Source organism: Salvia splendens, chromosome 4 (genome assembly GCF_004379255.2).
Source record: "Salvia splendens isolate huo1 chromosome 4, SspV2, whole genome shotgun sequence".
NCBI classification, from domain to species: Eukaryota; Viridiplantae; Streptophyta; class Magnoliopsida; order Lamiales; family Lamiaceae; genus Salvia; species Salvia splendens.
In genome coordinates, this window is record NC_056035.1 from 31585230 (window position 1) to 31606463 (window position 21234).

The window sequence follows — 21234 nt, forward strand, 5'->3', positions numbered from 1 at the left end:
TTCACTAAGCCATTGAGTCATCAACCCTTCGTGAAGCTGAGAGAAAGGTTAGAGATAATGTCTCTAGCCTCACTTAGACGTCACCACGGTTCGTGAACCGCCGGTTCACGGTTCGGAACCGGCGGTTCCGGTTCAAGAATTGGTGGAACCTGAACCGGCTCGGCCCAGACCTCACGGTTCCGGTTCATGAACCGTGAACCGGTGGTTCACTTGAACCGGCTGAACCGTCGGTAGTTATCCGATTCCGGGCTGGTTCGGGCGGTTCGGCGGTTCATCCGATTTTTTTTTTTTTTTTACATTGTAAATTGTAATTCAAGTTAAAAATGTAAAAAAACTTGCGTAAATAAAATTAGAATGAAGCGATGTACAAATGTAATTTTATTGATACAAATTACAACTTCAAAATTACAAATTACAACTTTAAAATTACAAATTACAAGTTAAAATTTACAAATTACAACATAAAAATTAGAAATTACAACTTCAAAATTATAAATTACAAAAGACTTAAAGTCTTCATTACAATTTACAAAATTACATATTCGAAATAAAGGGGAGAAAAAAGAAATAAAGGAAAAGGACTTGAGCTCAACTTAAATTTAAACTTAAATATAAAATTTAAGTTGAAATATAAGTTGAGATGCCTACGTATCCTCAATGCTCAATTGCATTTTGGAATCAAAGTCCACGTAGTTCTCTTACCTTGCTTACCTATTTGGCTTGATCGGAGGAATTGGCGCCTACTCTTCTTCGTCGGGGAAGTAGTCTTGGTCGGGTTGTACTACTTGATTGTCCCAATCCGATTCTTGGTCTCTAATTTCGGCGGAGCACCAATCATCAAGTAACATGGTGGCTTCCATGTTTTGCCCGGTGAGTCTACTTCTTCTGTCGTCCAAGACGTTGCCTCCAACACTAAAGGCGGACTCGACGGCGACAGTGGAAGCCGGAACCGAAAAGATCTCCTTGGCCATTGATGCAAGGATGGGAAAATCTTTCTCGTGTGATCCCCACCAATCTAGGACGTCGATTTGTTGGGGAACTGGACCTCCTTCTTCCTCATTGAATGAAAAGTGTGAGTCAAAATATAAATCTAACTCACTTACCGAATGTGCCGTCCTTCCTCCGCTGCTGAAGCCGTATAGGTCCGCCAATTGGGATTGGGCGTCGGGGTCATCAAATTGGAAGAAGCCAAAGTTATGTGTTTGACGGGGGGGTCTAGGTCGAATTTGGTGGGTAGTGTTGTACTTGGCTTCGTAATCGTGAAAGAGAGCCCGCAAGTCGAACTCGAAATTTCTTTGGAGGCTTGGGATGTGGGGGAGGTTTATTTGGAATGTTTGGGCAAGGTTTATTTTGAAAAATGCGGCGGGAAACCGGCGGTTTTGTCGCCGGAACCGCCGGTTTTATCGGTGGAACCGGCGGTTTCCGTCCACGGTTTTAGTCAAAACCGGCGGCCGCGGGAGTGGTTTCTGAAAAGGCTAGGGAGTAGGCCTGAAATTGTGTCGGAAACCGCCGAACTGCCGGTTACGGTTCGCCAAAATTTAGAACCTGAACCGGCCAGTCGGAACCGGTGGTTCCGGTGCCGGTTCGAACCGCCGACGACGGTTCCGGTTCCGGTTCGGAACCGCCGGTGACTGTTCCGGGCCGGTTCAGCCGGGCCGGTTCGGTTTGGTGATGTCTAGCCTCACTCGGATTGAGGGGGTGTGTTAGAAGTGATGACAAAGTTCATCGAGCCACTGCATGCAAAGTTGATCAAGCTGCAGCATGCAGTGCTGAGGTTGTTGACCATGGTGATCAGTGTATGGGAGCAAAGTGTAATGCACGTGATAAACAAGCCACCAACTCCACACGAGCCAATGTGATAGATAAGACAAAAGAGAGGACAAAGGCTGGTGCACGAGAAGAGCCAATCAAGGAGCTCACACGAGCTGCAGCTGTGAGTGAGCAAAAGGTGCCAGCTAAGGTGGAGGACCACTATTGTACTTGGAGAAACGTGTTGCTCAATGGAATGAAGAAGAGAGAGACCTTGCAGAGTTTGTTTTGATTAAGAATATAAAGCATGTTTTAGTTTAGCATAAAAAGTAGATTAGTGCAATGTTCTAGATCATTCGAATGAAGAATATATGTATTGTATCTAGTTACATTTTGAAGCAATGAAAAATGCAGCATTGAGAGCTCTCTCCAAACATATCACTAGCATGCTTTTCTCTTTATAGCTTCCGCAGCTTCTTTTCAATTTGGACATAGTATGATAGTCAAATTTGAATTGAATTGACATTCTAATTAGTCGAAATTGATCAAGAAATATTTAATAGTACTCCATATCTACTCCACCCACCACTAAGTAAGGAATCGATGGAACCTATTATTTCTTGCTATTGCAGTTTGCAGAGAAACATACTGCATCCAATTAGAGAGGACCACGATTCATGAACCGACGGTTACGGTTAAGAACCGCCGATTCCGATTTTGGAAATTGTCGAACCGAAACCGAACCGCGAGGGTGTTTCACTGTTCCGGTTCCGAAACCGACGGTTACGGTTTCAGTTCGGAACCGTTGGTTTTCCGGTGATTTTTTTACAATTTTTCACGGTTCCGAACCGCCGGTTTCCGGCTAGATTTCATGGTTTTCCGACGGTTTTTCACGGTTCCGGTTTGAAACCGTCCTGAACAGACGGTTCCAGCACGGTTTCAGTTCGTAAAATTTGGAACCGGAACCGGCCCGCGGTTTAAAATATGGCGGTTCTGGTTCAAGAAAAAAGTCACGGTTCCGATTCGGAACCGAAACCGGCAGTACAGTTCCGCGGTTATCCGCCGGAACCGAAAACCTTGGGCATCTCTGCATCCAATAAACACATTGGTTAATGACTGCAAATTACTATCGCTATAGAAACTATATTTGTATTATATTCTGTTTGTTTCCCAATATATAAGCTGTACTCTACTCATACTCATACTCATACTATCAGTTTTCAAGAATTTAATGTGCCTGGAGTCCTAGCCTTCTTAACTTAGGTATGTTGTTCTCAAGCAATAAAAGTACTTGGGGGTACTTATCAAAAATAAAATCGTAAATATATTGAATTTTTATTTTACTATGACAACGTATTCACGCTCAATATTCATTAACAATTATAATAGGTGTGGAAGCACACATTTTATGTACTAGTACTAAACATCTAATAATGTTGCACACGCATCATCATGAATTACAATATAATTAAACAAATAAAAATATAGATATAAATCACACACACGTATATAGATTATAGAGAGAGACACACCACACGAATGTATATTTATTTATTTGTGTACATAAATGGGTTTGTTGAGAGGAAATAAATGCAGAAGAAGGAGAGGAGAAAAGGGACCATTGTGACGCAGTGAAGATAACTGTTATGGAAGATCATTGAGATGGTCACGAGGAAGACATTTGCGTATCTGTTTTGCGTAACTGAATCAACAACTTTTTCTTGTTTGACTCTTCCATCTTATAGTACTATATTTTTTTGTTATGTAATAATAGCAATAATTCTCTTTAAATCTTTTGGAACATTTCCCTCCTCTTCCATTCACTGCCATTCATTTTTCCACACTTTCAAATTTCAATATAGATCTTGTGCAATTTAATGCTTCAAATGGTATACTTATATGTATAAACACTTTAACCCTGTGTTTATTTTGAATCATAGAATTCATGTATTTATAAATATGGAGAGTGATCAATTGCTAATTTAATTTTTAATTGCTAACTACAACTAATTTAAAATCATAAGATTTATAGAGATTTAGTGGTCTATAAATTTTCATGTGTAATTTCGTTTTATTACTCCCTCCGTCCCTGAAGAGTATGCACTATTTCCTTTTTCTTCCGTCCCAAAGAATATGAACATTCAAATTTTGTAAACTCTCTTCTTTTAAATGAGGTGAGACTCATTCTCCACTAACAATACTTATAAAACTTTCTCTATATATCTATCTCTTACTTTACCAATAATGCATTAAAACTCGTGTCGAACCCAAAGTTCATACTCTTTGGGATGGAGGGAGTATTATTTAAATTTTAAAAGATAAGAAAACTATCAAAATTATGGTTTTGGATCAAAATGTCAATATAGTATATTAAACATATCGATACGATTAATTGAATATGTCAACACAATTTAGCATTGACATTGTATATGTATTATATTGACATATTAATGATAGGGATGTGATCAGATCAATAGGTGAAATTCTGTAAAAAAAAATTAAAACAAATCTCAGTCATTGGATCTTGTGATGTAACCGTTAGATTAATGTCACGTGTCATCTAATAATGTAACGCGTTTTAGTGTAATAATGTAGAATCTGTAGTCTAATAATGTAACACTTTTAATGTAATAATGTAGCTCGGATATTATTATCACAACCATCCAATCTAACGATCAAAGGGCTGAGATTTGCTTTTATTTTATTTTTTTTACAGAATTTCACTTATTGACCATAGTGCGCCCCTATTATGATAACTATATTGACATTGAGCTGCTTCTTTAAAAATACAAAAGTTTAAGAATTTTTTTCAAATTTTGACATTGGAACATATGCAAGTGAGATCTCGTTAGAATCCTTATAAAATTATCTTTAATTTGATATAAGATGTATAAAAAATAATTTAAATTGAGATAGTTATAGTCATTTAAAATTTATAGATATTTTTTAAAAGTTAATTATAACTAATTTTTGGTTAATTGATATTAATATCCTAATTGATATTTTATGTACTATATTGTATTGATATTCATGAATGAATGGATGGTCCAATGTCTATCATTTAGTTGTAGTTAGCAACTTAGGAATTGAGTTAGCAATATAAGACACCCCTTATAAGCATAATTCAATTTAAGTCATTATTTAATTTTATGGTTTGATTTAATTTTGAACATGGTTGAATCTCTTTTACCTCTCAAATACTCAATCTCATATTTTATTTATTTATTTGATTACTCACGGTAAATGTTTGTGCATACTAAATTGTGCACCGATCAAGTCTTGATAATATCATCAAAAGATGTTCGAAATCAGATTTTATTGCTCAGAAAATTGGTCAGTTGGAATTTATTCCACGAACGATAAATAATACTATAATAATGAATTAGATCATTCTTAGGAAAAAAATGTTAATTAATTCAGTCAATAGCAGACTTTAGTTAATTGGTGGATATTTATATCTTAAGTATGAAAAATAAAATATTAAAGAGAAAGCCCATAATATTCGTGTTTCAGATTTGCATAGACAACCAATATTATTTTCTATAGTTGGTGATAATAATATTGAATTTGGGGGTACATCTTTACCACTTGTTTTCACATGGATACGCCTAGAAGTGCCCAAGGTTTACGGTTCTGGCGGTTAACCGCGAAACCATAACCGGCGGCTATGGTTCCGAACCGGAACCGTGAAAATTTACCCGAACCAAAACCCTCGATTTTTGAACCGTGATTCGGTTCATGTTCAAAAATTCTCAAATCGAAACAGTGTTGAACCGCGAAAAACCATCGAAAACCAGCGATTCGGAACCGTAAAAAACCGCTGGTTTGGAACCGAAACCGCAACCGCTTAAAACTCACAATTCTATCAATATCTTGTCCTTTCAATTGCACTATTCATCAGTCATATAATTTGTAATTATGTATATTTATGTATCCTAATAAAATTTATATGAAAATACCAAAAAAAAAATTATTAATGTTAAACTTACATATGTAACAAAAACTACAACATCATTAATAATGTCTCAATTTGCCTCAGAGACCTTGCAAACCGAATCACTTTTTAAAATATCAACAATCTATAAATGAACTCACTCCAAAATACTAATGATTTATTTTGCTATTTACTTGAGGTAGTTAAAAATCATTCAGGATAAAATTGCAAAAAAAATGTAATATTGTCAAAGAAGCATAGCTTGCTATAATTTTCAATGTATATACCTCACACCTCTACACAAGTAAAATACACTAACGAACTAAAATGAAGATGCATCACATGTCCATTCGTGTCATGTGTATATTTATTAGAACTTGACACATAATTGAGCCATGCCAAAGTGGCTGAAAACTCTAAATTAACATATTGAGGACGACAAAGCTCAGATTAATGGGTAAGACGTTTCTCCTTCAAAGAACATGTCCAGGAGGTGTGTATGAATTGTAACTAACTAAAAATACATATCATAAATTGATGTAAAATTTATGAAACATGACAGAAGCATTCAGAGTGGTAGAAACAATACAAGGTGAAGGGATCGTGTGGGAGAAAGGTCTATTTTGGTGAAGCTGGTCCCATATTCTGTACAGGAGGAGCGGCCAATTCCACCATATTCCGGCTACTGGAATTTAGGTCTTGAGATCTTTCGCGGATTTCTCTGTATTCTTGACAAATGGCACATAAATGACAGAAGAAATGTGTGACAAAGTCTCCACATGGTGCTTCCTGCATCCCAAACACAAGATGCTGAGATTTATTTGCTGGACTTATTTTATCGAAAGCTTTCATGCACATGGTATGATGCTGTAAACAGAACCGAAGAAGTACATCAAATTTACGAGTGCAAAACTAGAACCCATAATGTCAAGGGACATAACACCCTAATTGGTCGAAACCAACTGATTCTGAAACAAATTGATTATTATTGGTCGTGATGCAACGGAATACTATGTCCGTGCAACATAGTCAATGAAGGGCATTTAGAACTAATGGAGGAGAAACATAACCAAGAAGCTTAAAGAAAACGTATCCCTTGAAACAATATCTTTGATCAACATCAATGGTCAAGCCTTGTGGTCTACAGTGAGTGAACACGAACACCAAACGTGCATTGAATAGACAAGAAATGAAGATATACCTCCAAATTGTAGTTTTCCCTTAAAGTCCTCCGATAGCCACATGCATAACAGGCAGCAAGGCATCCAGGGGCGCCCAACATAGCACCTTCCGTCATCACACAGCATAGAGTATTCACAAGAGCCCATAATACAAAATGCATCATACAAGATCCTATTAGAGTTCCAGAACCCAAAGACTCTGCGTTTCTCCCAAAAAGATAGCACGGGCAAATAAGCCCAACACAACCTGTCACGTAAATAATATCAACCCAGCAATTACTTGACTAATATATACTTCAGACAACATATTTTCAGTGAACCACTTAGAATGAATGCATCATAGACCAATCGAATCATATGCAAGCCTTTTTTCTTTCATAAACAGAAACCTTAGACAGACCAGTCCCCGCAGACTAATCACGAGCAACTTACATCACGCAAGGAAATCACGATGTCTTTAATGAGCGAGCACATTGAGTTAGCTAAATGCACTGCAATGCTCAATATCCGGTCTATAGATTGAGATCAGTAAATAACTCATAAAAACACATTTTCCACACAATTGCCAATAACTGATCATTTAACCGCATGCATATCACACAAATTAGCAAGGCATGATCCAACACTCCAGCACTATCAAAAAGCACCTTTCATTCACTTTTTTGCTTCTGATAAATCAAGATCACAGGGCATAAAGTAGCATACAGCTCTGCATATCATCGAAACAAGCACAGATTCCCGAAGACCACTGCCCTGGAACACTACTGTTGTGTTGTGATCTGGGATCAACATCGGCGGGTGTTGGTACTACATCTGCTTCTGCATCTGACTGCCCGAGGGGGATGTAACGTGGTGGAACATATGTGTTCTGGCCCACCATATTACTTGAAGACCAAAGAATTCACAGCTCAGTCCCGTTCACAACCTTGATCAGCAATCTGCACCAAGCATTTAGAAGAGAGTCAAATAAAACTGATATCATGTCAAAGTTCCATGTAGAATTGCATTCTGTTATTTTCTCATCTTAACCACAAAATTGCGTTTATCTCACTACTGGCTACTGAACTTTTTTGTTAAACAGACATCTTCTGCTATGCTATTTATACATACCGTTTCTTGCAAAACTTATAAGATCACCAAAAGTGCACAGCATTGATCACCAAGAGTGCACAGCATTAACACCATTTCACCCCCTATTATGAACACAGCACACAAATTTAGGCAACCGTTCACAAACAAAGCAAGTGACCTATTGTCAACCCCAAAGTCAAAATAATTCTCAGAAAACTTCATAAATTTAATTATACCTAAAATCCTTTAACCCTAAAAGTTCCAAGTAAGATTGAACATTGAGATATTATCATTATGCCCCAATGGAAATGGCAACGCAAAACTTTTTTTGTTTTTTTCTTGAGGGGAATTAAACCCAAATTAAATCCCTTGGCCAAAAAATTGAACAATAGTCAAAATCTGATAAAATTGTACCTCGGTCAGATTTTTACAACGAATTCTAAAGGAGCATCATCGGTAAAGAACCTGATGGGGTACGGACTAAACAAGCCCAACAGCAGTGACGGCCCATCAGCCAAACAAGACGGACTAAACAAGCCCAACAGCAGTGACGGCCCATCAGCCCAAGGAAGAGTATGAGTTCGGCATTACCAAAGAGTTCGGCCTCAGCCTACAGCTCGGTAAAAGCCAACCAACCATCACGCTCTCAGGTCGGCATCAAGCTCTACTCTCAGATCGGCAACCAAAGCAGTTCGGTCTCAGTAAGAGTTCGGCCTCTCTCAGGTCGGCATCAAGCTCTACTCTCAGATCGGCAACCAAAGCAGTTCGGTCTCAGTATTCGACCGAACAAGGAGTTAGTGGACCCATACAGGATTTCCACAACTTCCAACACACCCACTACCACGTGGTGTCAACTCAGGCCACGATCGTAGGCCATGACCTACGCTACATGCAGGACCTCCATGACCTCCACGACATCCACAACCATCATTAGTGGTGATGCAAGCCACGATCTTAGTTCAATGTATAAATAGAACTTAGATCTGGTAGAAAAAGGTTAAGCTCTCTAGAGATAAAATACCATATAGCAAGTCTGTATTGTAAGCTGTAGAAAACAGATCAAGCAATACAACTCTGCCCTCTTTTCTTCCCGTGGACGTAGATTTACCTCAGTAAATCGAACCACGTAAATTCTCTGTGTCGTAATCTGCATTTTCCTGCATTCATCACTATCAAAAATTCGCCGAATCATCACTGGCGCCGTCTGTGGGAACAGAGAACCAAATTTGTGATAAAGCGAATTTTTGATCCATTTTTTCTACCCAAAAAATGCATACCAGATCGCTGAGTACCCGTATTCCTGCCCGTGAGAACCAGGAGGAAGCCCATCCATCCCATAGGTCTGGAAAACAGCCTAGGGATAAATCCACCACCAGTTCTCATGGCGAAGGAACAAGCCGCTCCAAAAATCGTCCCACTGAGTCTTCCCAGCAGCCTGATTTGAATGAGGCTGTCAAGCTGTTCTTGGCTGAGAAGCAGGATGAGTTCTTAGCCTTCCTGCAAAAGAGCCAAGAGCCGAAGACGAAAACGGTGGATTCTCCTTCCTCATCCAGACATGAAAGTCACTACCGCAGTAGTGCCGTGTCTTCCAGGAAGAAGAATCCTCAACCCCGACACATTCCTGTTCCTCCTCGGTACCGGAATCACAGGAGATCTCCATCTCCTCCATACCGAAGAGATGTCAGGTTCGCCATGTACGGAGCATTGAAGACTCCGTTCTCGGACGATATCACCCGAACTCCCCTTCCACAGAACTACCGAACTCCGTCGATAACCTATGACGGACTCGTGGATCCTCATGACTTCCTGGGACGCTATCAGTATAATATGGCGAACCAAGGTCTCAATGAGGTCCATATGTGCAAGCTGTTCCCCGAGCTGCTCATCGGGAACGCCAGAAGGTGGTTCGACAGCCTTCCTCAAGGCAGCATTAGATCCTACCGAGATCTGATGGAGGCTTTCCACAGGAGGTTCTTTCAGAAAGCGGAAGCCCGGAATACTTCGGCTCAGCTGCTTTCTATACGTCAAGGTCGCGACGAAAAGATCAGCGACTTCCTGACGAGATTCCATAAGGAATGCCTACAAGTAGATAATCTCAATGATCTACTTGTCATTTCGGCATTCCAAAATGGAATCCTGCCCGGAGCTCTCTACAGAAAGCTCGTGGAATGCAGTCCGCAAACAGCTCAAGAGATGTGGGACATTGCGGACCAGTTCTCCCGAGCCGATGAGGCAGACCGTCGAAAACGGTCTTTAGACAGCTCATCTAGAGGAGACAAAAAGAAGCCCGATCATAGCGATCAGAGGCTTCCTCAAGCATAGCAATCACAGCAGCCGGAGTCAGAGGCAGACGAAATGACCGAAGTCACACCGGAGCCGAACTCAATGGTGTACGGCACTGAAGCCGTGATTCCGGTTTAGATCGGCATACCCAGTCCCCGAACTCAATTTCTCTTCAGAAATGAATGGTGACGGACTGAGAGCCGAACTAGATCTTGCCGAAGAAAGAAGAGAATTGGCCTGCATAAAAGCAGCCAAGTACAAGGAGCAAGTAGCCCGGTATTACAACCAAAGGGTGAAGAAGCTGCAATTTCAAGTGGGAGATCTCGTCTTGAGAAACAACGAAGTAAGCCAAGCAGAAAAGCTGGGCGAACTCGAACCCACATGGGAAGGTCCATATCGGGTGTCAGAAGTCCTCGGCAAAGGGTCTTACAAATTGACTCACGTGTCAGGAGCACAAGTACCCCGAACATGGTACGTTTCCAACCTCAAAAGTTTCATTTGTAAGAGACAGTCCGGTCAGTCTGTCTTGAGTTCTGTTCGGTCAATGTGCTTTCTTTGGTTTGCTTGGTCTTTGTTTGTCTCTGTGCGTTTTATCTGTGCGTTTTGTCTGTCTATGTGCGTGTCGTCTCTTACAAATGTTACTGAGGTACCTTGTTCTTCGAAGGCTGATCCCCTTCTTAGAACATATACAAGCCAACGATTGTGAGTCAAAGCTTCTACAGAAGATACAAGACCACAATTCAGCTTAAACAAGCAGTTCGTCTGAAACGAGCTGCAATAAGCCAACGATTGTGAGTCAAAGCTTCTACAGAAGATACAAGACCACAATTCAGCTTAAACAAGCAGTCCGTCTGAAACGAACTGCAACAAGCCAACGACTGTGAGTCCAAGCTTCCACGGAGGATACAAGACCACAATTCGGCTTAAGAAATAAGCACTTCGTCTGAAACGAACTGCAATAAGGGAAAGTCCGATCCACGCGATAAACCTCGCCGAATTAGGACGACCAAGTTCGGTCAAAGAAGTTTACCTCATAAGACCGATGACGACCATGTCTAGTCAAAGAGGTTTACTGCATAAGACCACTTCGGTTAACTGGGAAAGTCCGATCCACGCGATAAAACTCGCCGAATTAGGACAAGGGAAAGTTCGATCCCGGCGACAAAAATCGCCAAATTAGAACACAAAGACGAGTCCGGTCAAAGATGTTTATTTCATCAGACCCAAGACGAGTCCGGTCAAAGATGTTTATTTCATCAGACCCAAGACGAGTCCGGTCAAAGATGTTTATTTCATCAGACCAAAGACGAGTCCGGTCAAAGATGTTTATTTCATCAGACCAAAGACGAGTCCGGTCAAAGATGTTTATTTCATCAGACCAAAGATGAGTCCGGTCAAAGATGTTTATTTCATCAGACCAAGGACCAAGTCCGGTCAAAGAAGTTTACTTCATAAGACCAAGGACCAAGTCCGGTCAAAGAAGTTTACTTCATAAGACCGAGGACAAGTACGATGAAATTTTTCGCTAAGCTGTAAATACAGTGTTAGAAGCGAAAACAAAATTTCATTTTTCAAATCTTGTTCGGCACACAACTCCGCTACCCTACGAGATGGCGTTACGCTATTACAAAGGACTATTCTACTGTCCAGGGTTGCTAAAGTTGAGCCATCTATTCACAAAATCCTCGTGAAGCTGAGTTCGGGCGTTCCAGGCAGCCGCAGAATAAGCAGGTCGACGAGATGCTCTAATCGACCTGCCACCTCTTCTCTGAGCCCGGGAAGCCCTAGCACCTCGGCGGCGAAGAGTCTCTTCACGAAGCATTTGCCGATCTTGCTCACTCATAACCACAGCTCCTCTGCGAACTTCAGTCCGTCCTCGACTTGACGTCTCCGGTTGTCCCTGAGTTCGTTGCTGACTTGGAGTAGGGTTTTGAGCAAGTGAATCAGAGGTTTGAGCTGGAGTACTAGCATCTGTTGGCGGGAAATGCCGGAGGAATCTCTCAATTGAGGGACGCCGGGCAAGAACTATGTCGTACCGAGAGGCCCAGCGCCGCAATGATGTCACGACTTGTTGGCAAGCCGAGCTCTCCAGCGCATTGTTCCTCCGGAGTACATTATATTCCTCCCACAGTTCGTCAACTCGACTCTGAACATCTGATATGGTCATTCCCCCGCGCACACGGATGTAATCCTCGTACGCAGTCCTCTCAGCAATGGTCGTATTCAGCTCGGCCTCCAGATCATTCTTATCGGACTCTAAGTCCTTATTATCGGCATCCAGCTTCACTAAACGAGCCAGAAGCTCGTCATTCTTCGTCTGATCGGCTATAGCTCTTTTCTCAGCTTCGTCTAAAGCCGAAGAGTACAGCCGTTTCCAGTGAAGTATCTCCATCTCCTTGAGTACAAAGCAGCTATATTAGTTCGGCAGCTGTACCGAGCAGATAGTAAAATACAACAAGAATAAAGGCGAGTACGAAAAGCTATACGAAGACAAGTGTAGAAAATTTTTCATTCACAAGGAAAATTTTTTTACACTAAGAGGGCTTCAAGGCCACCGTACAAGGAAGAAACTAGACTAAGAGAAGGGAGACGAAATCATACTCCGCCAGCCTCGTCTCCGGCTCCTTGGTCTGGTTCAGCTTCTTTCTCCTGGGCTACCTCAGCCTCGGCCTCGCATCCTGCCGGCCTCGCCTCCGCCTCCTGATCGGCTTCCTTCTCCGGATGCCCGGCCCGCTTGACTTCGGCCTCCCGCTCCAACGGCTCGGCCTCACCCTCTCCGTTGTAAGTCGAAGCGGGTGAAACGGGTCCCACGGAGGCAAAGATAGCCTCCAGGTTCTCGTCCCGATCAGCTCGACAACTCCGGACTCGGTCTGCAGAAAGCAGGACCGAGGATGAAGCGAGCTCCTCAAGGAGCGGCAGATTCTGAAGCCGAGCTGCTATCTCTCGGCTGTACAGAGGCAGAACGACGTCGGCCCCCTGCTCGCCCTTATCGGCAATTAGCCTTACCAGACTACCGACAAAGGCCGAGAACTGGCTGCTCAAAAAGAGTTTCTCCGTGTAAACACGGAGAGCCTCCCCTTGGGCAACCACGGCAGCAGCATCCCTCCGTTTCGTCTGCTCTCGCTGGATGACGAGCTGGTTTTTGGCAAACTGAGCTTCATCCTGGGCCGAAATCCTAGCAGCTCTGGCCTTCTCAAAGTTAGCCTCAGCCTGTTCGGCCCGATGACAAGCAGCCGCCAACTTCCTCTGCATCTCAGCATAGTCGTTGGACGCTTTGGAGAGTTCGACGGCGACGAGCTTGGAGAGCATATCGTTCCTCTGAAAATGAGTAAAGAAAAAAGTCAACAAAGGGGCCACAAAAAATACAGGAAAAAAGCAAGGCCAGAAAATCAAGAAGAGAATTCACCTCGGCGAAGTCCGTGGGCCATAAAAACGGCTCACAGATATGTTCCGAAGGAGGCGCCAAGACCACGTCTTTCTCTGGCGCTCTCGGGGGCTTCTGGGTCTTCCCCTTCCTACTTGCCGAAGTCGACTCCGGCTTCTTCGGATCCGAAGAGGTTTTTTGCCTTTTCGGAGTCCTCTCGGCATCAGACGCCGAGCTGGTGGTTTTCGGCCTCTCCGGCTCCTTGGACTCCGAAGATTTTCGGGTAGCCTTGTTCAGCATGTACACTGCCAAAAAGCAAGAAAGCAAGGTTAGTTTTCTTCGTTAAAGCAGTAGAACATAAAGGTAAAGAGAAATCCTCACCCTCGGCCTCTTCGTCCGATGACGAGATGCCGAACACGACGTCGCCCTTGACGAGCTCAGACTCCGTGTATTGTTTCCTAACTATGGGAATCTTGTTGAGCTCGCCATCGAGCTCGGCCAATGGTTCTAACCGAGGATGAGGAATCACGGACTTCGGCCCTCTCCAGGGGAAGCCCGGAGCCGCTGTCCTATTATAAAAAAAGAAGCGGTTTTGCCATTTCGGCCACTTGGTTTTGCAGAATGCCCTAAAAGGCTGTAAGGGGATCAAGTAAAACCAAGATCCCTTCCTTTTAAATTGGAAAAAATTAAGGATTGCCCGCAGAGACAGATCCTTATCTAACCTACGGAGTTCGGCAGCAAAAGCCGACAAGTGCCTCCAAGAATTCGGAGTCACCTGACCTAAAGGGAGTTGAAAAAAATCAAGAAGCTCTACAAAAGGTGGGGGAAGAGGGAAACGAAGCCCGCATTCTAAGCAGGCTTCGTAAACGGTGGCATAACCCTCCGGCGGGTCGTTAGCCCTATGATCATCGTCGGGAACCACCGCCTTCCCCCCAGGAAAAGAGTATTTTTCGTAAAGGGATATCACAGTATCCTTACTCAAGATACTGTGAAAATACTCTACGGTCTTCTCCCCGGATTCTTTCCGGCTAGAAGACCCCTTACCCCCTTTTCTACCGCTACCAGACTCAGACGAAGAAGAAGCAGACATGGTTCTTACTCTTTGAAAGTTTGAAGAAATCCTGAGGAAATTCTTGAAAGCGGAAGAAAATTTTTACGCAAAGGAGATAGAGTGCAGAAGAAGCAGTCGCAAAAGTGCTCCAATGATGAAGAAGGGAGGTATTTATCAGATTCGGCGAAGATTTCAAAATCGTCGCACCGTTTCGAATCCCACCTTTTCAGGATTCAACGGCCGGATTTTACTGTCGCATTTAATGCAGTCACGTGCACGGCACGTCCCCTGACGTCAGCCTCCCCCGTACCTTTATCCAGAATGCCGAAGTGACTCGCTTCGCCGAAGTGATTCACTTCGTCTTTCGGGGGGGGGTAGTGATGGGGTACGGACTAAACAAGCCCAACAGCAGTGACGGCCCATCAGCCAAACAAGACGGACTAAACAAGCCCAACAGCAGTGACGGCCCATCAGCCCAAGGAAGAGTATGAGTTCGGCATTACCAAAGAGTTCGGCCTCAGCCTACAGCTCGGTAAAAGCCAACCAACCATCACGCTCTCAGGTCGGCATCAAGCTCTACTCTCAGATCGGCAACCAAGGCAGTTCGGTCTCAGTAAGAGTTCGGCCTCAGCCTACAGCTCGGCAAAAGCCAACCAATCAAGCTCTGCTCTCAGGTCGGCATCAAGCTCTACTCTCAGATCGGCAACCAAAGCAGTTCGGTCTCAGTATTCGACCGAACAAGGAGTTAGTGGACCCATTCAGGATTTCCACAACTTCCAACACACCCACTACCACGTGGTGTCAGCTCAGGCCACGATCGTAGGCCATGACCTATGCTACATGCAGGACCTCCACGACATCCACAACCATCATTAGTGGTGAGGCAAGCCACGATCTTAGTTCGATGTATAAATAGAACTTAGATCTGGTAGAAAAAGGTTAAGCTCTCTAGAGATAAAATACCATATAGCAAGTCTGTATTGTAGGCTGTAGAAAACAGATCAAGCAATACAACTCTGCCCTCTTTTCTTCCCGTGGACGTAGATTTACCTCAGTAAATCGAACCACGTAAATTCTCTGTGTCGTAATCTGCATTTTCCTGCATTCATCACTATCAAAAATTCGCCGAATCATCAGAACCCAATAAAAAACTGTCAAGAGGCCAAGCAGGATCATGAACAGCAGCGAATCTGTCATCTAAATGAAAAAATCGCAAGACTCACAACATTATCACAAGCGTACAAAAAAGAAAAAAGAAGAAAAAGAAAAAGCAGAAATAAAAGGATATGGCTTTAATTTCCAGAAAGTATACAGCATTTGCCCAAATCTAATCTCAAACACAAAACTAAGTGCAAGATTCAGGAAATAAACCTTCTAGTGACAATTCAAGATCAAATTTGAAATTTTCCAAGAGCGGAACTGAATTTGGGAATTAATTAGCCGGAAAGGGATACAATAAGAAAAAGATGAAATGCATAGACATTATTGAATGAGATAATGATAATCAGTGGAAGTTAAGAACGAGAACGCACCAGAGAACTGCAGAGAATTGTTCACAATTTTCAAATTTGAGGAGAGAGATAATAAATTATTGTAGTCTGATTAATCGAGAGAAGCTTAATTTATTGTCTGAAATAAAAAGATTGCATAACGACTCTCTGATAATTATAAAGTACATACGTCTTGTATTTTTCCGAAATGAAATTTCTTTACACTTAATAACGAATAAATAATGATACTAATAACTTTTATAGGAGTATCTCATTGTGTCAATTTGGGTACCAGGTAAACTCGACCCGATCAGAAAATTTTCAGATATTGGATTCTCGATATCTGATTTTTTGAATATGGAGTTTAGATTTGAATAGTGTGATAGTGATATTTTCAAGTATAGTGGAGTAATATTTAATTATCTGAATTTAACGAAGTCAATTTCATTTAATTTTACTAATAGGATAATTACTTAATTAGGCATTAGGGCACACCGATAATCCTCTCATTCTCAATCTCTCGGTCTCAACGTTATTCTCTCTCGTCTCTACTCCATCATATAGCCACTCCGGACCGCCTGCGCCGCTTTCTCTACTGTCTCACAATCTTAACCGCTCGTCTGCTTCCCACCTGCTCATTCGACGCTCGCCCGCCCGGACGTAGACTGCCGCCGACTACCTTTGTTCAAATATCAAATGTTAGATTCTGTAAAATACAATTTGTGTTATTTAGGGGTGATTGTTTTGGATTTAATAAACCTGTTTCGTCGTTTTGGATGTCTTATTTAGGGGTGAGCAAAATATTCGAAAACTGAATATCCAAGCTGAACCAAACCAAAATTTTGAAATTCGATTTGGTTTGGTTTTAAAAGTTTATAATTTTTGGTTTTCGATTTGGAGGTAAAAAAAATCGAACCACCAAGTTATATTTTAATATAATATAGTACTACTATTATTCATATATAAACTTATTCTCCATTATGAACACATCACGTAATTGGTCTGAATACGGAACCGTCATATCAGAATGTTAACAATTCCTACTACATAAACCCGATGTGGTAGTTGCTTGGATTTGTCATTCAAATAATATATTAGTACATATTCAAGCTAGTAACTCCCTTATGCATCCTCCTTTTATGTTTTGATCTTTTATTCCGAATTGTATCGTTGAATACTTTTAAGATTATATAGTAACTGCATTTGCAGGTTTGTTGCATAGTTATCAATTTATTATCCATTTTAATAGTCACATAGTAATATGCAGTGTAGAGTTCAGATTTTTATTGTTTTGCAGATTAAAATGGGGCACACAGGCAATCATCAAGAATTTTCACCCTTACACTCTGTTTCTCATATCATAAATATTTTTACCTTTGTGTTGTAGAGTAGAACATGCATAAAACCTTATCAATTGACAGACTAAATTCAAATTAACAACTGTGACTATTTTGTAATCAACCAACTTGGAAGAAAGGAGCTTACATATAACCTAATATGTTAGGTCCAATTCCATGATATGCTCTTCAGAAGCCTCAAGCCGCGGTATCTTTATAGTGGGCGGCGCAGCAGCTCTCTGGCGATACTTTTCTGGGCTGAAAACGATGTACGCGTTCCAGCTCCGGTCGATTTCCAGGTGGTACAGATGCTCTCCCGCAGCATAACCCCCGAGGAGCCGATAAGACCTCTCAGATTGATCCATTGCAACACACACTTCTTCTGTGCCTGCATACATTTATATAATCATACATATGGTAGTGTTAAAATGCAAACTCTATATATTGTACAAACTCCATACTATGATCTGAACCATTAGAAAATGTCAACATGTGACAATAACATTGACAAAAAAATGTCCACACATCATCAACCGTTGATATTTTTTGTTGTTGGTATTTTATCATTTGTTGACATTTTCTAATAGTCCAAATCATAGTTTGAAATTTGTACAATATTTAGAATCTGCATTTAATTATTTCACATCATATATATCCATCAATTATAATAACTCGAGAATGAGAATGAGAATGAGAATGAGAGACTCACAGGCAGCTTGTTCAATCTGCGTTTGGTAAATGAATTCCAAAACTGCAGAAATTTCTTTCTCAAACTGATTAAAAGGCCCATTTTGGAAGTCCATTTTTCTCAACTTGCAAACTCCTTCTCCGAGCTCCATCATTGCTCCCTTGTGATTCTGCATAGAGTCAATTCACACATAAAAATAGATACTATGAATAATGTTATGACAAAATAGAGTAATTGTGTAATAGAGACAAACAGAAATGTATAGAGACACAAATGTATGTGGTTCACCAACACTGTGTTAGCTATGTCCACGGGCAGAAAACGAGAACAGGTTGTAGCATGACAGTGGTTTCAGATTAGTTGGTGTCCTGCTTCTATATAAATAGGCACACGCAACAGGCTATGCCCAATATGACAATTAGTGCCTAGTACAGAAGCATAGCATAGTGACAAACCACGTAGATTCAAGGCATATTAACAAATAATGTGGTTTATTGAGTATGCATACTAACATGGTTGAAGAGGTGGTGGAAGCCGACGGCGCACTGAAGGATGGCGTGGAGGAGAGTGCGGGTCGGGTCTTGGGAGTTGTTCCACAGGTTTTCGAGGACGTCGTGGCATTTGTAGTAATCCCTTTTGTTGAAGAGGGAAACTGCTTCGTCGAAGTTGCAGATTTCATTGTCGTCGTCGTCGGTGATTTGGCCACGGGTGGTGATCCGGTAGGACTTGGTTATTGAGGATTCGATGAGTTTATGTGAATTATGGAGGGACATGATACTTGGAGTGGAAAATGGTGGGGAATAAGTGGTGAAGAAAGCTTTGGTGTTGAATGATTTGAATGATACTGATGGTGGTGGGAGAGAAGATGAGAAAGCAGCCATTCAATTTCAAATTTTGCTCTGTTTCTGCTTTGTGGTAGACGCTGCATTTTCTCTACTAAAATATCTCTGTGGTGGGAGTATCATTTCTCATTTTATTCTTTTCGTATCATTATTGTTCACATATAATTATTCTTTTATTTTGGGTTGACATTTTAATATACTTAGTTGACGTTTTAAATACCAATGTCAACACAATATATTAAAATATCAACTAAATTTATGTTGATATTTCAATGCTGTCGTGTTGATAAGTTAGAAACTTAAGAGACTTAGCAACGGATCACACCTCATATTTATGATATTTTATCAAATTTGACTATTTTCATTTAGGGGGTATTAGGGTCATTAGACTTTCTTAGTGTAAAACACAACACAAATCACAACCCAAATCCTTGGATTGGATGGTTGTGATAATAATAGTCGAGCTACATTATTAGACTAAATATCTACTCCTATATTATTAGCTGAGCTATATTATTAGACTAAAAATCTACATTATTAGATGATACATAACAATAACCTAACCGTTAGATCAAAAAATCTAATAAACATACAAGTATTTTGTGTTTTGTTTATATTTAGAGTTAGAATATAATTACGTTCCTTTTTACTTATTCTCATTTCTTACTCTTCTCTATTGCTCCGTTAGCATCTGTTTCGAAACCATCTTAAATCATTTTTAGGATTATTTTTTTATAATCTAAAAAAAGTAAATATTTATATAGTTTATGCTCCTTCCGCTTTGCGTTAGTAGGATCATTTTGAGCACGAGGATCAAGAAAGATATGTATAGTATATTAAATAAATAAATAAATAATAATAGGAAAAAGTAGATAGAACAAAGTTAGAGTGAAGATAAAGTAAAAATGAGAAAAATATGTTACTTCTTGCTAAAAGGAAAAATGACACAACTATCATGGAATATTTTAAGCTAATAACCCAACTACCATGAAACGAATGGAGTAGAATACTACTCCCTCCGTCTTCTGTCTATCAATCAATGTCTTATTTGTTTTTTTACTACTTTAGGAGTGGATCTCATATTTCACTAATTTTATTTCACTCACATTTCAATTTAAAACTAATACTACTATATAAAAGTAGGACTCACCTTCCACTAATATTTTCCACTTACTTTCTACTATATTTTTTAAAATCTGAGCCTGATAAAAATTTATCTTTGTATTAGTGGACGGAAGTAGCAGTTGATAAAACATACATATAGTTCAAATCACACCTTGATTTAAACATAAAACATTGTTCCAATGTTTAAATATAAGTTGATTTCTTTAGCATAAAATAAGGTTAATTAAGAGAGAGTCAAGAAGAGAGGAGAGAGATGAAAATAAATACAAATGGTAAAATTTGTCCATAAAGCTAATAAGGATGAAATGAAAAAGAAATAGTACCAAAATGTGAAAAATATCTCGATTAGTTTAAACTTTAGTCCCTGATGCAAATTATTTTTATGAAGTGCCGTAAATATATTCTGCATTCTTCAGACACCAAATTTATGGAACACTTTTATTTTCTTCTACATTACCCTTACACGAACGTATCCTTACTTAGAGCATCTCCAATGGAGGCTAGCGGACCGGCTAGCCGATTCCCGGCGCTGGCCCGTCTGCTAGCCGAACCATTGTAGGCGGCGAGCGGAAAAACGGTGAGAATTTCGGTGAGCGCTGGCCGATCGGCTGGCCGCCATTGTAGGCGGGCGATCGGGGAGCACTTTTTTTTTTATTTTCGAAACACTATATATACGCGATTTGCAAGTCATTTTCATTCGCACCGCTTGTTTTAACGAGTTTTCTCTCTCACTTAATTTCTGTACAAGAGCAATAAAGCAAAATGGAGAACAACAACGAGTCTACTCCAGTGACGAGCGGGTCTCAAACTGACGAGGACTGCAGGAGGATAGCGGAGAAATCAAAGGATCTTTGATATGATTATTATTATTATTATTATTATTATTATTATTATTTAGTTAGTTAATTATGAATTTGCATATCTTTTCCATATCTTTTGTCTTGCTCATTAAGTTAGCATCCACTATTATAAATAGTGGACATTGTTATTCATATTATTCATTCAAGAAATAAAATACTTCTTTTACGCAATTTAACGTTTTTTTCTCTCGTGCACAAAGCACGAACACTAGAATTCGACGCCGGATTGATCGACGGGCAAAGCTCCCGCGACGTTCGA

General features: G+C 40.7%; 2 protein-coding genes across 10 annotated transcripts; both read right to left on the reverse strand.

Moving 5' to 3' along the window:
• Window positions 1-6128: 6128 nt before the first annotated feature.
• Window positions 6129-16424, reverse strand: LOC121797974 (protein PLANT CADMIUM RESISTANCE 10-like). Of its 9 annotated transcripts, none has more exons than XM_042196768.1 (7): window positions 16166-16421; window positions 15774-15830; window positions 8350-8400; window positions 7975-8057; window positions 7570-7802; window positions 6885-7111; window positions 6129-6472 (listed from the first exon to the last, which is right to left on the reverse strand). In XM_042196768.1, the coding sequence occupies exons 5-7, from the start codon at window positions 7742-7744 to the stop codon at window positions 6302-6304; spliced, it is 573 nt and encodes a 190-aa protein (XP_042052702.1). In that variant the 5' UTR covers window positions 7745-7802; window positions 7975-8057; window positions 8350-8400; window positions 15774-15830; window positions 16166-16421; the 3' UTR covers window positions 6129-6301. The 9 variants fall into 9 exon arrangements, with proteins under 9 accessions (XP_042052702.1, XP_042052703.1, XP_042052707.1 ...); XM_042196769.1 differs by having other exon boundaries at window positions 16005-16421; XM_042196773.1 differs by lacking the exon at window positions 7975-8057 and having other exon boundaries at window positions 16166-16424.
• A 1095-nt stretch (window positions 16425-17519) lies between these two features.
• LOC121799088 lies at window positions 17520-19075 on the reverse strand. Its single transcript, XM_042198428.1, has 3 exons — window positions 18661-19075; window positions 18170-18317; window positions 17520-17848 (listed from the first exon to the last, which is right to left on the reverse strand). The coding sequence occupies exons 1-3, from the start codon at window positions 19027-19029 to the stop codon at window positions 17616-17618; spliced, it is 750 nt and encodes a 249-aa protein (XP_042054362.1). The 5' UTR covers window positions 19030-19075; the 3' UTR covers window positions 17520-17615.
• Window positions 19076-21234: the final 2159 nt, after the last annotated feature.

What these genes read in the sequence shown, in the direction of transcription:
- LOC121797974 (XM_042196775.1), bottom strand. Translation starts at nt 7,744, where the DNA reads ATGGTGGGCCAGAACACATATGTTCCACCACGTTACATCCCCCTCGGG. An exon ending in TTTCGATGATATGCAGAGCT is followed by an intron (nt 7,112 to 7,569) that starts GTATGCTACTTT and finishes TTTACGTGACAG; the next exon opens with GTTGTGTTGGGCTTATTTGC. An exon ending in GGGAAAACTACAATTTGGAG is followed by an intron (nt 6,473 to 6,884) that starts GTATATCTTCAT and finishes TTTGGGATGCAG; the next exon opens with GAAGCACCATGTGGAGACTT.
- LOC121799088 (XM_042198428.1), bottom strand. Translation starts at nt 19,029, where the DNA reads ATGGCTGCTTTCTCATCTTCTCTCCCACCACCATCAGTATCATTCAAA. An exon ending in TCCACCACCTCTTCAACCAT is followed by an intron (nt 18,318 to 18,660) that starts GTTAGTATGCAT and finishes GACTCTATGCAG; the next exon opens with AATCACAAGGGAGCAATGAT. An exon ending in GCAGATTGAACAAGCTGCCT is followed by an intron (nt 17,849 to 18,169) that starts GTGAGTCTCTCA and finishes AAATGTATGCAG; the next exon opens with GCACAGAAGAAGTGTGTGTT.